Source organism: Chelonia mydas, chromosome 3 (genome assembly GCF_015237465.2).
Source record: "Chelonia mydas isolate rCheMyd1 chromosome 3, rCheMyd1.pri.v2, whole genome shotgun sequence".
Classification (NCBI taxonomy): domain Eukaryota; kingdom Metazoa; phylum Chordata; order Testudines; family Cheloniidae; genus Chelonia; species Chelonia mydas.
In genome coordinates this window covers 80,965,528-80,983,831 of record NC_057851.1, presented here as the reverse complement: position 1 = coordinate 80,983,831, position 18,304 = coordinate 80,965,528, and the positions used below count along the sequence as shown (strand labels likewise).

Here is an 18,304-nt window from a genome sequence, read left to right as displayed (position 1 = left end):
TGTGTTCCTACACTTTTACGCTTGGCCTACCTCCTCCACTCCCTCCAATTTTTGTTACACCCACTTCTTATATTTTGTATTACATTTTATTGTAAATTCTGGGGTGGAGGCTGTGTCTTCCTGTAGGTTTGTATAACCCCTCTCTCAATGGGACTTGGATCTTGATTGGGGTCTCTGGACAGTACTGTAATACTGCTGGATACAATTAATTTAGGCTTGAATAAAGACTGGAAGTGAATTCTAGCTATTTACTGTTTAGTCTTAATGCTAAATTAGGAACTGACAGGTTTTTTTAAACCTGTATTCATGTTTCTGTTTTCACACAGAGTTGTTATTGATGGGTATCCTGTAACAACAAAACAAGTAAACATCTTGGAAGCAATGAGAATAATTCCAGTGAAAATCTTTGAGTTACAAGTGGATGCAAAGGAGCTTTTTAGAAGAGCACTAATAGACAAGGAAAGCACTGACAGGTAGTGATGCTAACAAAGAGTGATGATTTTATCCATGTTGTCAGGGTTCCCTCCCCACTCTGAACTCTGGGGTACAGATGTGGGGCCCCGCACAAAAGACCCCCTAAGCTTATATTCCACCAACTTAGGCTAAAAACTTCCCCAAGGCACAAATTCCTTTCCTTGTCCTTGGACGGTATTGCTGCCACCACCAAGTGATTTAAACAAACATTCAGGGAGGAGCCACTTGGAGCCCTATCCCCGCCCCCCCCAAATATCCCCCCAAACTCCTTCACCCCCTTTCCTGGGGAGGCTTGAGAATAGTATACCAACCAATAGGTTAACAAAGTGAGCACAGACCAAAGCCCTGGTTTTTAGGACAGTGAAAATCAATCAGGTTCTTAAAAGAAGAACTTTTTTTTAAAATAAAGTACAAGAATCACACCTGCAAAATCAGGATGGAAGATAACTTTACAGGGTAAATAAAAAGATTTAAACCACAGAGAATTTCCCTCTGACTCTGCTTCCCAGTTACAAAACAGGAATAAAATTACCTCTTAGCATAGGGAAAATTCACAAACTAAAACAAAAGATAATCTAATGCATTTCCTTGCTATTACTTACAATTTCTGTAATTTTATATGTATCATTTCAGGATCTTTTAGGAGCTGGTTTACCTTCTTGGTCTCTCTCTTTGTTCCAAGAGGGAACCAACAAAGAGAGCACAAATAAAACCTTCCTTCCGCTCCCCCCCAGATTTGAAAGTAACTTCTTTCCCCATTGGTCCTTCTGGTCAGGTGCCAACTAGGTTAATTGAACTGATTAACCCTTTACAGCTAAATGATTCTGTACCTTTGGCCAGGAGGCATTTTATGTTACTGCATACATAAAGGTTGTTACCCTTCCCTTTATATTTATGACACATGTAAATCTTATCTCTCTCAAGTATCGATTTAAGTACTCATATGTTCCTCATCAAAAGAATATCTGAGTGCTGCTGAAAGTGACTACCAAAAACTGTATCCGCTAGCTTTGCTACTGGATTTTATTATTCACCCACAAAAGCATTACTAGTGTCAGTAAAACTGATACTTAACTGACTCTAACATAATCTGTCTCTTTTCCTTGAGTAAGAGTTCTAATTGTAGGCCTTTTTAAAGGTCAGGAGTAATGTCTCATTTCTCGAAAGTACAGTGCACAAGTTATTTATCTAAACCAGTGTTTCTCAACTTATTACACATTGTGGGCCGCATATGTGGCCCACAATGTTTAACCTGGGCCGCAGGGGCAGGGTGGCAGCACAGTAGCAGTCCGGACCCCACCCTGCGGGCCAGCGACCCCAGGAGCTGCCTGGTTACCCTGACCTCAGGACTCCGATAGGGTTGCCAACTGTCTAATTGCACAAACCCAAACACCCTTGCCCCACCCCTCTGCTCTGCCCCTTCACTAAGGCTCCTAGGCCAATGGGAACTGCAGAGTCAGTGCTCAGGGTGGGGCAGCGTACGGAGACCTCCTGCCCCCTCCCAGGGGCCGCAAAATGTACTGGCCACTTCTGGGAGCAACATGGGGCTAGGGCAGGCAGGGAGCCTGCCTTAGCCCTGCTACACCATCGGATTTTTTGTTCATTTGCATCACAAAAAAATAACCTAGAACTATCTTTTTGCAAGAGTTTTTTACAACTCCCATTTTTAATTTCAAACAAGTTATATTTTGTAGGCTTAAATCTGCCCAATTGTGCAATCTGAATAATTACTAAAAGGTAGTATTACATTAAGAGCCTTATCTTATTGCTTTAAAAAAATCCCTAATATATGCTTTTTGCACTGTTTAAATGAAGAACCAGGATACTCTATGCATTTAAACTAGATATTTATACTTTTCAGGATACTCGCAGCTGTGTTCTAATCCAGATTGCGCTGAGAGTTTTACATAACATCCCAGTTTGAATTTAGTTTACTTTTTTAATTGGATAAAACATATATAACTTTCTGAGTTTGGAGCTTGCATTTCCCTTAAACATATTAGAAGATTATGGCTCCTTACCTCTAAACAAGAATCTGATGCTCACTTGATTCTTTTGGACCTTGATATCACAAATTTCTAGTTCAGATACTGGATTCAGGATTGTGCCTACCATCACACCAATGCTCCCATCTTAAAAGGCTCACAAGACTTTGTTTAGACTAGGATTTAAAGGCATGTGTAGTGAAGTGAAGGCTCACCGGTGCAGTGCCTCCTGCTGGTCGTCTTGGGAATTAGCTCTTCAGCCTTCGGAGTGCCCTCTGCTTGCCAATGTCTCGCTTACCTCTGGCCCCCGTGTCCCTCCCAGACCCCAGTGCCCCTTACCCTAGGGTTCTGCCCAGGGGACCCCCCCAACCCTCTCACCCACCTTGCCTCAGTGGCTACTGCCAGTCATCATCTAGCCCCCACTCACTGGGGCAAACTGCAATCTTCTCATGGCCACTCATTATTGGCAAGGAGGTTGGACCAGCTACCTCTGCCTATATCTGGGCTGCACCTCCCAGCCCCAGTACATGCATAGGCCTTTTCCAAGGCCTCAGCCTGGGGAGTTGCCAGGCTGGAGCTCCCCAGCCCCCCTGGCCTTTCCCCAGCCCTGCTCCACTCCAGGTGCCCTCTTCTCCCAGGCACCCAGGTCCTTCTCTCTCTCCAGCTAGAGAGAAACTCTGACTCAGCTCCTCCCTGGGCCCTTATAACAGGGCCAGGTGTGGCCTGATTGGGTTGTGGCCCCAGTTGTGGCTGCTTCCCCAATCAGCCTACCTTTTTCAGGAGCAAGGCAACTGCCCTGCTACACGTTATTAGAATGTGTCCATAAACGTGTAATAATTAATATCCTAAAAGTCCTCTTCAAAATATTAAGGCTAAAGTCAGGAAATAAACAGACAGAGTGTAATTTTCGGAATTTTGCTTCTTTTCTGGACATCCACTTGATTACTCAGAGTTGTGTAATGATAAGAACAAACGAGAATTTTTTCTGTATTAATGACAATACGATTCTTGATAAACAGAGCTGTATTTCCTCAACAGTGCTCTACAGTTTCAATAAGCATAATTAAAAATATATTGATAATGAACTCTAATGTATAAATTTTGACCTTCAGTCAGATAATCATCATCAGGGAAAATATATATTTTGTATGTTTTTGATTCTTCTTATGTCAATGCTGTTTCTTAAATCATTGCTATTTTTTTATTTTCTTCAGTCCACCTTATCCTATACATGACAGCTCACAGATTCTAGCTATTCAGAACTCCTGCTATAAAAAGCAAATTGATGCTATTAGGACTTACTACGAGAAGGAACATCAGAACTGGTGTGTGGTTGATGCATTCCGCAGCAAGTGGTGGATCTGGAACAAAATATTTGAGGAAGTTCAGGTGATCATTAAAAAGATCCAAACATATCTGGAAACAATCAGAGAAGGTAAAAGAAGAACTGCTGTTTAAAAATAGTGCTTGCTGTTTTGTAATTGTAATTTAAGGAACCCATTGTGTCACATTTAGATTCAATTTTGATTTGCTTCAAGTTACCCAAAGCAATAATGCCCAGGCAAAAACATTTTAAGCTGGATTTAAGTTTCAGAGCACATTTCAGTCACTTAGTAGTAATAAAATTCTTACAAGAAAATAGTACTTATAAAAAAAATCGAATATCTTGATTACACTGGGAAAATGCATCATGTCAGAAACTAATAAATGTTATCTAATATGATGCAAAACACAGCTTGCGTAGATAGAGGCTGAACATGTTAGTTGGTCATGGTTAACACTATTGGTTTTAAACGTGAGTCTCTTGTCTACACCATTTTACATTACGTTAACAGAGAGCTTGTCTACATGGTGAAGTAATGCACTCTACAGGGGTGTGATTTCTAAAGCCTGCTAATGAGTTGTGCATTAATTGGTCCATCTAGATCCTGCTGGTGCACACTAAAAGTTTTCTACTGTGCTTTAACATGCCCAGCACTATATTAAAGTGCTCTAGGAGACAAGGTAAGCAGTCATGGAATAAGAGGAAATGGCCTCCCATGGATTAGTAACTGGTTAAGAGATAGGAAACAAAGAGTATGAATAAATGGTCAGTTTTTACAATGGAAAGAGCTAAATAGCGGGGTCCCCCAAAGATCTGTATTGGGACTTGTGCTATCCAGCATAATCATAAATGATCTGGAAAAGGGGTAAACAGTGAGGTGGCAACAATACTAAATTACTCAAGATAGTTAAGTCCAAAGCTGATTTTGAAGAGTTACAAAGGGATCTTACAAAACTAGGTGACTGGGCAACAAAATGAGTGATGAAATTCAATGTTAATAAGTGCAAAATAATGCACATTGGAAAAAATAATCCCAACTATATATATAAAATGATGGGGTCTAAATGAGCTCTTACTACTCAAAAAAGAGATCTTGGAGTCATCGTGGATAATTCTCTGAAAATATCTGCTCACTGTACAGCAGCAGTCAAAAAAGCTAACAGAATATTAGGAACCATTAGGAAAGGGGATTGATGATAAAACAGAAAATATCATAATGCCACTATATAAATCCGTGGTATGCCCACACCTTGAATACTGCATGCGATTCTAGTCACCCCATCTCAAAAAAAGATTTACTAGAATTGGAACAGGTAAAGAGAAGGGCAACAAAAATGATTAGTTAGGAGTATGGAACAGTTTCCATACGAGGAGAGATTAAAAAGCCTGGGACTGTTCAGTTTCGAAAACAAGAGACTAAAAGGGGATATGATAGAGATCTATAAAATCATGAATGGTATGGAGAAAATGAAATAGGGAAGTGTTATTTATCCCTTCCCATAACACAAGAAATAGAGGTCATTAAATTAATAGGCAGCAGGTTTAAAACAAACAGAAGGATGTACTTCTTCACACATCGCACAGGCAACCTGTGGAACTCATTGCCAGTGGATATTATGAAGTATAACTGGGTTTAGAAAAGAATTAGGTAAGTTCATGGTCCATCAATGGCTATTAGCCAAGATGGTCAAGGATGCAAACCCATGTTCCAGGTGTCCCTCATTAAACCAATGCAATTTAAAGCATGGATGTTCTAAAATCAATTTAAACCTGAATTATATCTGTTTAGTTTGCACCTTTAAATTTACTAATGCAAGCTAAACTGCTATTACTGGTTTTAAACTGATATAAGGATGTCCACAAAAAGAGTTTGCATCAATTTAAGTAAATCAGTTCTTAAACCAGTTTAAGTTAAACTGGTGCATCTTCTCTGTGTGGACAAGCCCCCTGATGCATTTTTCCAGTGTAGACAAGGTCTATAGACTTGTCCCCACCTTGTCACAAACTAAAAGTTTGTGTAGACAAGCCTTAAGAGACCACCTCTCTCACCTTGTGACATGTTATCACCGCTGAGATCAGCAGAGTTGGTTGAGCAGGAGCCCAGTTGATATGAAAGGGAGTTGCGATTAAGATGTTCTCCAATAGGACTCCTTAGCACCTTTTGGAATTTGCTTCCTTACCTCTCACCCCTTGGTACAAAGTAGCCTGAGTTTGTTGATCTTCAGGATTTGCTGAAGGGCTTATTTCCTTCCCAACTCCTCAAAAATTTCCTTTAGGGTGTTAGGTACTGGGGTAGAATCTGTTTGGGGGTTGAAGTTTTGTTTGTATTTTTTGTGATTGCCAGAGTATTGTAGAGTGGGAGCCACTGGAAGAGACCATTTATTCTGTTTATATATTTGAAATACTTATTAAGGACTCAGTCCAGGACTGATGCTTTGTTTTATAAACTAGTATAAATAAAAATACATTTATAAATACAGAAAATTCAGAATTAAGGTTAATCTTACAAGGATTGTTTTTTGCAGTGTTGTTGTAGCTGTGTTGGTCCCAGGATATTAGAGAAACAAACTGAGTGAGGTAATATTGGACCAACTTGTATTTGTGAAAGAGACAAGCTTTCGAGCAACACAGAGCTACACGGAGGTCCTGAGGAAGAGCTATGTAGCTTGAAAGTTTGTCTTTCACCAACAGAAGCTGATCCAATAAAAGATAGTACATCACCTACCATGTCTCTCGAAGGTTTTGATTTTTTATCCAGTGTACACTCAACCTTAATAAAATTTTTGTTTGTCTGGGAATGTCTTTCTTTTTAGTTTTTTTTGGGGGGTGGGGAGGAGTTGGTGAGGTTGGAAAGCAAGGAACTAGGAGTCAGAGGAAGGCAGGAAACAGAAGCTTTACTTGGTCCTTGGCTCCTTAGCAGGCCTCTGTGAGTTAGATACCTCAGATTCCTCAGGATCCATATGCTGATTCCTCTTTTCCTACTAGCTGGTAAGAATTCTGTTGCTATCTGCCACTCTGTGAAGGCATTACAGATTCTGCTCCTGGTGAAGTACAGAAGCATCTTCCAAGATATGTTTTACCAGAGGATGGAATTTGATAACAAGTTGTCTCTGCAAGTCCTGCCTCCACTCCCTGGCAATGTTCCCTCTAATTTTTGACAGGCCGTGTGCGCAAAAAAAACTTTCTGTGCAAATTGTTGTGCTTCTGTGCAAATTTCCATGTGCATGGGGTTTAGGATCTGTGTGCATGCACATACACGCACAGCTTAGAGGGAACAGTGCTCTCTGGTTTCTTCATGGAAGAAGACTGCGTGGATGGGAGGGGTGAATGGGAGTGCTTACTATTTGGGAGTGTCATGAGTACATTGATTCTATCTTAGTTTTTAAAGACTGCATGTATACAAAGCATCCATGTACAATCTTCACACTTTTATTAAGTTTACATACATGAATAAATAAATCCATGGCCTCTCTGAGGGGATAATCCCATTTAGACAAATCTGCTGGCAATAGGGAGGATAAGAGGTGGTGCCTGAGACCAGGAACACAGAAGCAGAGGAGAGATATTTTCACTTCTTCCAAATGTAACTGCGGGGTGAGGGATGTAAGTGGCAAACTAACATAATTTGCATTGATTTGGTATTAGTATGAGTACATAACAAATGTTACTTAAATTGATTTGTTGTTCTGTGGGGACAAAATTGCTATTCTTTGGGGATCAAATTCAGTACTGGCATAAACTGACACATTTTAGTTGTTGAGTTATCTTACACCAGGGTTGAGTTTGGCTACAGCTGTCCTTGAGGATGGTGCAATGTAAGTTAGAATGCTTGTGGAGGAAAGACGTGCTGCTTATTTTACACCTTCCTTTTGCTTTTCCTGTTACAGCCTCATATTGGCACCCAAACTTCAATTGTCTAAACTTCAGTCATAACCCAAATAATATTTAATTCCTCTTTAATCTATAATTTGAACGTCAGGCTTTTAAAATATAAATTGGATTTTCTTAGATATTTTATTCCAAGAGATCTTGAATAACTCTGTTAGCTAGACCCTCAAGTTTGTAAGACTGGGGTGAATAAATGAGAGTTTTTATCACATCCTAATTTAAACTTCTTTTCATCTATGTCGAGAAATCAAATGACAATTTAAATGTTCCTTCGCATCAGAGGAATGAAACAGTACACCCGTAATGCAAAACTACCTCAAAAAAAGTTGATTAATAAATTAACTGTGGAGGATCCTGCAACATTAGCTATTGTATTTCTTAAGTAATTGCTAAAGAAAAGATTACCAAAATAAATTAATAAAATATTTTGCAACCTAGTTACTTTAATAATCAAATTATTTATAAAGATTGCCAGTTTGTGATTCTCATCATTGAGTATAAGCGTTACATTTCCACAATGGATATAATCCTCAAAAATGGCAACATTTTGTACTGCATGTGAAAAATGTTGAAATTTTACAAAATAACATTTTATTCTATTATCGACAGGAAAAGCAGCCAGTATTGCTGATTTATGTATCACACCACAAGAGCTGCAGTCTCGGCTGGGAGAATTTGGACAATACTGTCCTGTCAGCATCGCAGAAAAGGGTGAACTGGTTGACTGCTCTGTAACCTCATCATTGCAGTTTGCAGCAGAGTTTCGAGGACACTATTACAAAATGGCTTCGCAGGAGGAATTGAATGTGAGTATCCAAGGGCCTCAATGGCCTCAGCAAGGGTGGGATAGGAGGAAGGGTGGCTTTACTAGGAGCAGGGCCGTCCCTATCCATACGCAAAGTACGCAGCTATGTAGGGCACCACCAAATTTCCTGGTGCCCTGCGCAGCTGCGTGCTACTCCAGCTCCTGCTCTGCTCCAGCCACGCCCCCACTCCACCCCCTCCCCAGGCTCGCCTCTTCCCGCCCCAGCCCCACCCCCACTCCTCTGAGGACTGCTGAGGGCCGGGCCTGCACTCACCAACGGTGGGAAGTGCAGTGACCCAGCCCCAGCCGTGCCGCCAGTGAGTGCTGGGGGGCGGTTCCCCCCAAGCCAGGGTCCCCTCCCCCTCCCTCCCCGCAGAGGCCTGGAGCCAGCCCCCTCCCCCCCGCCACGGAGACCTGGGGTCAGCCTCCCCCCCCGCCCCTGAGGCCTGGGGCCCCACACACACATCCTGCGGGGGTGCTGCATAGGGCCCCAGAATAGCTAGGGATGGCCCTGACTAGAAGCAGGTACTGCACCTGTGAAAGGTAGGGAAGTAGCAAGAAAGAGCAGAAGAGCCAGAATGCAATAAGCCACATCTTGTGTAGCTTGTATAATATTTATATAATGCTCTGTTTATTCTGTAACACAAAAGTTTATTTTTTCTTACTACAGAGATTCTTGAATGCACCAGAGTTGTATGTGCCACCATTAGCACCTCATCCTCTTCCCTCACCAGATATGCTACCAAAGAAACTGACAATGGCAGAAGTAAAGGCCTTATTCCCTAAAAAGGCTGAAATGCAAGGATACTGTCCAGTCACTTACCTAGATGGAAAACAAAGGTAAATCCTTACATTTCCCAGAATATTTATTTAAAAAAAAAAACTACCCTGAAGTAGTACTGCTTTTCTGTTTTCAACGGGAAAAACAATTACAACTCTTTACACTGTGCCCCTGCAAAACTTTTGTAAAATAAACTTTTGAAACCCACTTGGCTTCAGGCTTCATTATGAATCTGAAACATTGAAGAAATTGCATAAAACATGAAGTGGGCTAAACCAGCATAGATTTGCGTTTCACCAAAAAAGCCAGAGTTCCTGCTCCTGTTTTTAGCTACTGTCTAGTGGGGTCCAGTAGCCTTCTGTCCTTCATCCCTTCTGATATTTTCACAGGGCAGCCTGTGAGACTGCTCCAATCTTTTTCTTGTATGGTGGGTGAATGGGCAGCCAGTAGGCCATCTCTCCCCTTCTCAAGATCTATAAGTGTCTTTTAGGGATTGGTGACATGACTGGTCCTTTTGCTTTCTGCAGTAGTGGTAGTTAAAAACTCTTCTTTAGCTGCTGTTGATGCCACATTAGCCCTCATTCTGAGGCTGAAAGATATCCTACTTATTTGAAATTGTGTTAACATGGGTGTGCTCTGAAGTATTTCTAATGAGCAGAATGAGGTAAGGTCAGCCAGTGGAGCATCCTCAAGAGGACCAGCTTCTACACACCTCCGGCCGACGAAACAGGTGGAGAGCAAACAGGTTTGTTATCCCTCCAAAGATCTTAACTGGAGCTAAGGAGCAGACCTACTAGCAGGCCCCCTGCAACAAGTAGGGAAGAGAGTTGAGCAGATGATTACCTCTTGAAGACTTTGGGGAATAGATTGTGGGAGGTACTTATACTGTAAGCTTTTTGAGGCTGGGACTGTTTCTTCTTTCGTATCTTGTACAATGCCAAGCATATTATTGTCACTTAATACATAATAGATAAGGCTAAGCTTATGTCACGGAGGTCATGAAATCCGTGACTTCCAGAGACCTCTGTGATATTTTCCGCTTCAACACCGGGCTGGTGGGGCTGGAGCTGTCAGCCAGCGGGGTACCGGAGCTCTCAGTTGCCAGAGGCAGCAGGGCCCACTGCAGCTCCCAGCCATTGTAGGGGTGGTAGGGGGAAGCCCTGCAGCTCCCAGCCTCTCCAGGGGGTTGGGGGAGGACCCTGGAGCTCCTAGATACCGTGAGCGGCAGGAGCCTCTCTGCTCCCAGCAACCACATTGGGGCCCCCACAGATCCCACCTGCTGTGGGTGGCAGTGGGAATCTCAGCACTCAGCCACCACGAGTGGCAGGGGGCCCATGGATCTCTGAGCCACCAAGGGTGCCTGGGGAACCCAAGAACCACAGCAATGGTGGGTGCTGGACCCCCTCCTCTCCATTTTGTCACAAGTCAGGAACAGGTTTTCCGTGAATTTTTGTTTATTGCCAGTGACCTATTCCTGACTTTTACTAAAAATAACCGTGACAGAATCTTAACCTTAATAATAGATCATATAGGACTCCCTCCCCTACCTTCTCTAAAGATGGCTAAAAATAAGGGTGAGCTTGAGCCTTTTGGAGGGGAGTAGGTTCTGTGAGGTGAGGATCTCTATAGCCTTATTTTTGATTGTGACAAAACTTGCATGGTTTGAATGGTTTCAACCAAGATTTACTTCAGGTTAATTATTCAAAATGGCACCCAAATCTCAGACATTCTAAGAAGATACAAATTGAGCCACCAGTATCATACAATAAGGTCACAAAGCTCTCCTAAAAAGGTAGCTGGGCATTCACTCATTGTGAGGAAATCCATGGTTGGGGTAGAGCCATCATAGCCAGCTCTAGATCACCCCTTCTCAGCTTCAAAGATTCTCATCCAGAGAAACAGTCGCTGTAGGAGGCTGTTTACAGGCTAGTCTGGAGTAGGGCCCATGTTCATTATTGAGGCAATATACGTGATTCAAATTTTGAACTATGAGTAGCTCTGTCAGTCGTGGTGGGAGCATGAACCACCATACCCAGTTGTTCTTGTAATTAGTAGAGCTATTGGATCAGAACAGTCCCAATTTTTAATGTATTTAAATAGCACAAGTGGTACTTCATATTCCTTGTAGATATGTACTTGTTCCTTGTTCTGTCTTTTGAGATACGAAGCCTTGGTACCTGGCACCATTGAATATGCTGTGGAATATCGAGATAAGCTATATATTTTTGAAAGTGAAGAAAAACTCCATAAATTTATGAGGTGAATTTATTAACTTTTATTTTAACATTTAATCATTTCATATTTTCTGTCTTGAAAGCACTTAACTTCTGTGTCTTAGGTTACCAGAAAAGTACTGGAATCAGAAGCTTCCACATAAACTCCCTCCAATAAAGGAACCAGTTCTACTTACTGCTCTTCCCCTGACTGGATACCTTGAACAGGCTAGTTTTTGCTTCTTTAATTTAAATTAATTTTAAGCGACAATATAGGATCATACTATGTCTTCTGATTTTTGCTTTTTATTTTAAATTGTAGTATTAATCTTGATTTTATTAACAGAAATTCAATAAAGATCATGGTAATATATGTACTTACAGTTAAGAGAGGATAATACTGGTAGTTTAAAAAATGGCAGCTGTTTGAAGCTATTTGGAGATTTGTAATCTTAAAACAGTCCTGGGGAAGATTAATTAATGGGCAGTATCCCGGTGAGGCGATCAAAGATATATGATAAACTGCAGAACAATGTAATAAAATTTATCCCAGGGTTCCTCCATTTATCTTATGGCTCTCTAATTTATCACAGAGTTAAAACTACTAATACATTGTGCTTTTGTGTAAAATACATATGGAGCTAATATCCATGCCCATTCAATTTGTCACAGGCCTATGACCATATCATCTGCCCCCTAATCCATCTTTGCATCCACTAATCCATTGTAGGTGGGATGTGCAGGTGGTATAAAGCTGACCTTTGTACTGCTCTAATATTGGTGCTGCTTGGTGCACAGAGAGCTGCTGTAACTTATGCCAGCCTTTAATGGTGATGGAGGACCAAGGATGCAAAGGACAGGCATGGTATATGGGCTTTCCTGTTTGTTGCTGTTTCATTTGTATTGCAGTTGCACTTAGGGGTCTTAATCATAGCATAGTGCTGTTCTGTACAAACACATAACAAAAACATAGACCCTGCTCCCAGAAGCTTGCCTTCTTTTCCATGCTGTGTTGGCAACAAGGAGAGTATGTGACATAAGAATCTCTATTTTGGCTCTGTGGCATTGGAGGATCACCCTTGCTCTGGGGTGATCCTCTGAAAGTTAAATTGGGTTCATGAGCTGAGTATGATGATAGTACAGTAGAGGATAGAGCAGCTACGCTGCACTAGCAGGTCTGGCCATGCATGTTCATATACATATGTTTGCGCACACTCTCACATAAAACTTACATGGTGTTGCTAATAGTATGGCAACTTGCCATGGGAAAGTGTTATTAAAATAAATACTAAACAGGCATTTTCTTTTCTTTAACATATGGATGGAAAAGATAACTATTTAGGGTCTGACCCTACTCCTGTTGAAGGCAATAACAAAACTCCCATTTATTTAGATGCTCAGACACCATGGTATATCAACACTTATACAGATAGACTTAAGTGACAGCAGGATCAGGCCTTTAATGTATTTTTGGTGTACTGTGTTCAAGTCCTTGCTTCATGGCTTTTTAAAAAAAAATTTCTATTTCTTCAGGGGATAGCAACTGCTCTAATAAAAGCTATGAATGAAGTGGGCTGCTTAAAGCCAAAGTTTCCATTCTTAAGTGTAAAAAAAACTGCTCTGCTGTTTGTGGCCTATCATTTAAAAGGTATGGTAAAATGTGCTATAGTAATAGGATTAATTGAATACATGGAATGAATTCTTTTATTTAATATTTTTAGATTAAAAATGCAATCACTGACTCATCTGATTTCCCCATTCTTCTGAAGTCTGATTCTTTAAAAAATAAATACTATACATAGCATAGTACATATAAACAAGTTTTTGGCAAATATATAGGACACCAAGGTGGAAGAGGTGTTAATAGGCCCCCCCAAAAATATTGTGAGACTCTAATATTACTTTATCACCGCACTAGGGAAATCCCCCTCCCCACAATTAACTAGTTTTAAAACACAACAAAAAAAATTGCTTTTAAAGCTAGCTGGAGCTGTAGTGTCTTGGGCAACCTGAACCATTTTTAAAACTGGTTGGAGTCACTGTAATAAAGGATGCTGAAAGATCAACTTAACACATTTATCTGACCTACACCAATTACCAGAAAAGAATCAACCAAAATATCAGTGCAGGATCTAACTGTTTTTAAACTGGTTTAGTTGAAACAGATTTTAGATTCACATGGAGCATTAGCAGCTCTAAGGCCAGCTCCATAACATAAATTCACGTACTGATCCACTAAATTAGATCTAGTTATGATACAAAAAGCTGCATCAGTAACTTTCTAGGGAAAGACACAGGTCAAATGTACACAATGATATAACTAGAGCTTTTAGCAGCCTTTACCATAGTCAAGTGTTGTTGACCTGCTAGCTTGTTTGTGATGTCACTGTGGAAAATTTCAAAATGTATGGGTAAGGCTGCGAGTCTGTCAGGGAAGTCATGGATTCTGTGACTTTCCAGGACCTCCCGTGACTTCTGCAGCTGCAGCAGCTGGTGTGGCTGACCCCAGGGTCACCCAAGCAGCTAGCCCCAGAGCCAGCCAGACCAGCTGCTCCTTGGGTGGCCACAGCAGCTGGCCCCGGAGCTGCCTGAGCAGCAGCGGTCCCGGTGGTGACCCTGGAGCAGTGGTGCCAGGGGCCACCCCGGAGGTTGTCAGAGCAGCGGCCCTGAGGGCCTCGGAGCAGCGGGTGGTGGGGGGTAGTCAGCCCCAGGGCCACCTCCCCCCTGCCCCACTTCCAACAGCAGCAGTCCAGGGCCCTAGGAGCAGCTAAGATTTAGTCAGTGGTATTTATAGTAATAGTCATGGACAGGTCACGGGCCGTGAATTTTTGTTTATTGTCCATGACCTGTCCATGACTTTTACTAAAAATACCCATGACTAAATCTTACCCTTATTTATGGGCTGTTATACCACCAGTATGCTGATGATTTTCAGTTCTACATCTCATTCTTATTGAACCTACGTTCTTTAGGATCTCCTTACTTTCCCAGTAGATACAGTAGATAAATACAATCCTTAATGAAAGTTAGCTGACTTAAACTCAGTTCACAGAAGATTGAAGTGATACTTGTTGATAGAATAAAACATCTTTTGGAATTGACAGGTGTAAGGACTGCTTTCGACACTTAGGGAGTATGCCCAAATTTTGTCTCAGTTGTTCATATCAGCTTATTGACTCTTCACTGCTCCTGGATAGACAGGTGACTAGGGTGGCCTAAAGAACTTTTCATCTGTAGCCAGCCCAGAGAGGACAAGCTCTCTTCTCCAGTGTATTCAGGAGTCTAACATCTCCCTGGTTTGTGACTGAGCTGTGCCTTCTGTGCAGAAATAGGAGGCGGTTCAGTGCTGTTGCTAGCGGACTCTGGGCAAGACCACATCCTTTACTTCCACTCACCAGAAGTCTTACCTGTGACAGAGCAATATGTTCAGTGGTTCAGCTCTCCCCTGCCTTTTGTTATTTTTAACCTCTTGCTTTCCATGGTTTTTTTTTTAGGTAATGACAAGTTTATCTTCTCTATCGGGTTCTTCACATACTTTGTGTCTCCATGGAGCTTTCAGAGCACTGAGGTCTTCTCTAATAGATTAATTAACAGTTTACTAGTCCCAGTCAGGGAGCCAACCTTGTAAAACTTTCTTGGCCACCTGAATAAAATTCTTCTTGTGCATGAATAAGTAGCTTGACCCTAGAAATCTCAGAATCCTAGACATCTCTTGTTATATCCAAAACTGGATAGAATTGCATCTCAAATCTGGGTAAATCTGGTGCGGGGGGGCGGTTTGAAGATGTAGTGGTGGTTCCAATGAGAAGTCAAGGACATGTCTTGACCCTCAGGAGTGTGCAATGAGCTGGAACAACAGAATCCCTGATCAACCACCTATGAGCCTCAAGGGCCATTAGATGCCTTATCACTAGTTTGGAGAGCCCTGTGACTATCATCCCGGAGTGGGACCTGCATTTGGTCTTACAGACTCTTGCTTTATCATTTTTCAGTTCTTCTTTGAGTGATTGCACATGTGCATTCCACTCTTGGTGTCTGTGTGCTCAGCACACCGACACTGGAAACTTTTTCCCTCTGCGGTACCCATTTGGTGGCTTGAGCTCCCCCTCCTGGCACATGGCACTGTGTGAAGGTATAAAGGGCAGAGCCATCCTTAGTTCTCCTCAGTTCCTTCTTACTGCCCACAATTTATGTTGGAACTCTGTTCTATGCCGGAACAATTCTTCTCTCAGCCTTTGTGTAACATACTGTATATTGTGACAGGGTCGAGCTAGATGGCTATAGGAGAGTAACAGAAGGCAGATATATTAGCCTCAGGCTAGGTAGGTCCCTTTTCCCTGGGTAACGTAACAGGGAAGGTTCCAGGACAATTAGGAACCTTCTGGAGACAATTCAGACAGGCGGATTAGAACACCTGCAGCCAATCAAGAAGCTGCTAGAATCAATTAAGGCAGGCTAATCAGGGCACCTGGATTTTAAAAAGGAGCTCACTTCAGTTTGTGGTGTGTGTGTGAGGAGCTGGGAGCAAGAGGCACTAGGAGCTGAGAGTGAGAACGCAGACTGTTGGAGGACTGAGGAGTACAAGCATTATCAGACACCAGGAGAGAGGTCCTATGGTGAGGATAAAGAAGGTGTTGGGAGGAGGCCATGGGGAAGTAGCCCAGCGAGTTGTAGCTGTCGCACAGCCGTTCCAGGAGGCACTCTAGACAGCTGCATTCCACAGGGCCCTGGGCTGGAACCCGGAGTAGAGTTCGGGCCCGGGTTCCCCCCAAATCCTCCAACTCCTGGTCAGACACAGGAGGAGTCGACCTGGACTGTGAATTCAGAAAAACGGCCAAGCTGAGGGCTGCCGTGAAGCTCCAAGGTGAGCAAATCCGCCAATAAGCGCAAGACCCACCAAGGTAGAGCAGGAACTTTGTCACAATTTATATTGTTAGTCTAGCTCTTAGTGTTAAAAAAAACAATATTTTTTTGGACTTGTCATTTTCCCGTTTGGGGTCTTTCTATTCATGGTACCAAGGTATGCCCTGGTCACCGGCTGCTTTTTACTCCAGGACTATGCCAGTTAGCAACCTGCACAATAGCTTCCTAATGTGCTTGGGAGAGGCACCCATGAACACTGGGGTGCCAGAGTTCAAGCCTAGGATGAAGAAGGGTAGGAAGGCCAGGCTGTAATTCCTGCTGATGGAAGCAGTGTTCAGCACACAGTCAGTCATCCCAGTCTGACCCAGTGCTGAGTGCAGCAGCTTCAGTGAGAAGTGCACTTCCTGTGTTAGCAGAATCCTGGCACCATTCTCCCTTGCCTTTACTGAGGAAAAAGTACAAGGCTTCCAGGGGAAGATCTGCACCCTCTAAGTCTGGTAAGACAGTCAAGGAGTTGAATAGAGTGGACCTGAACCCTAAGCACTCTGACAAATGTCTGTCTAAGTCAGCACAGTCGGTTCCAGCACCACAAGGGGCATTGTCGAGGGCAGAAGAGGCACCATCAACTTCTTCAGCACCGCAACAAAAGACCACCTCAGTGCCAACTACTCCAGAGGTGTTTGCAGTGGCAAGGAACCTGCTTTGTCTTTCTGTGCTGGTGTCCCTGTCCTTACAAGAGTCTGGTCCCCCAGCAAAGCTGCCAGTGATTCCAACACCAGTACCGCAGTTGCCCACTTCCTAGACAGGCAGTGCCATCGCAGGGAAAGCCTGCTATGATGGCATCACTCTGCCCATCACCTGGCTCACAACACAAGCCCCCAAAACCAAGAGGATAGGCCCTGCCATGGTCAGAGGAAAGAGAATTCTCTTTGTCAGACTTGGGGGTGGTGTCATACGTGTCTCAACCCTGAAGCAGTACCTGCCAGTCTTTGCCCAGATCCTCTCTTCCTACTTACCAGCAATGGCACCTCCCATGGGAATGTGGCCAGGATAATGGAGCCCCGTCCCATTTCAGTGGCCATTTTGGAATCCATGGGGGTTTCCCACAACATTCAGATCTTCTCCAGACTGTATATACTCAATGCTCTCATTTAGAAGGCCTGAGTCTATGCACCGAACTGCTCCATCTCCAGAGTTTGGTACCGGGCCCAGTACTGAGCATCAGGAAGAGGCTCCAGTGCGAGAGCAACAGCCCGCAGAGGAGATTCTACCTCTCCCACTCTTGGCTTCCTCTTCATCCTCAGCAGATGATGCTGTTTTGTCTGGAACAGTGTCGCAGGGTGGATACACCCCTGTCTCAAGGTGCCGTATTGTGGAAAAGCAAAATGGGAGTGGGAGGTTGATGACTCAAATGCCTAGTAGCTAGCGTCATTACAGCTGCTCTTGCCTTCTGGGCAGCGCGGCCAAGCAGTCCCAGGTGGGCCAGTGTGGGGTAGATACACCCCATCACAAACAATTTCACCTCCTCCTAATGACCTTGAAGTTTACCAAGAGTTGCTAAAGAGAGTGGGTGAAGACTTAGGTGTGTATAGGTCAAAGAGGTCAGGGAATCTTCACATCATCTGGTTGACTTTTTATCATCAGTGGTTCCCTCTAAGGTAGCTCTGCAATTAACAAATTAATAGTAGAGCCTATAAAGGCTCTGTAGCTGGCTCCTTCGCTATCTCCCACCTCAAAAAGGGCAGAAAGAAAATATGATGTGCCCTATCAAGGTTTTGAGTACCTCTATACTCACCTGCCACCAGGCTCATTAGCCATGACAGCAGCTAATGAGAGAGAGTGTGTCAAGAGCATCAGGCTGCCACGGCCAACTCAAAGAATACTAAAAAGATTAATGTATTTGGCAGAAAAATTTATTCAACAGGGAGTTTGCAGCTGTGTATCGCTATCCAACAGGTTCTGCTGGGACTG

General features: G+C 42.9%; 1 protein-coding gene across 2 annotated transcripts in view; it reads left to right on the top strand.

Moving 5' to 3' along the window:
* The window catches only part of AK9 (adenylate kinase 9), a 226,282-nt gene that overhangs the window by 202,715 nt on the left and 5,263 nt on the right, over window positions 1-18,304 (top strand). For both annotated transcript variants that reach the window (XM_043542772.1, XM_043542770.1), the window contains exons 33-39: window positions 327-473; window positions 3,674-3,894; window positions 8,281-8,477; window positions 9,147-9,316; window positions 11,418-11,516; window positions 11,596-11,698; window positions 13,004-13,118. In XM_043542772.1, coding sequence (XP_043398707.1) covers window positions 327-473; window positions 3,674-3,894; window positions 8,281-8,477; window positions 9,147-9,316; window positions 11,418-11,516; window positions 11,596-11,698; window positions 13,004-13,118 — 1,052 coding nt within the window. The remainder of the gene's footprint in view (window positions 1-326; window positions 474-3,673; window positions 3,895-8,280; window positions 8,478-9,146; window positions 9,317-11,417; window positions 11,517-11,595; window positions 11,699-13,003; window positions 13,119-18,304) is intronic.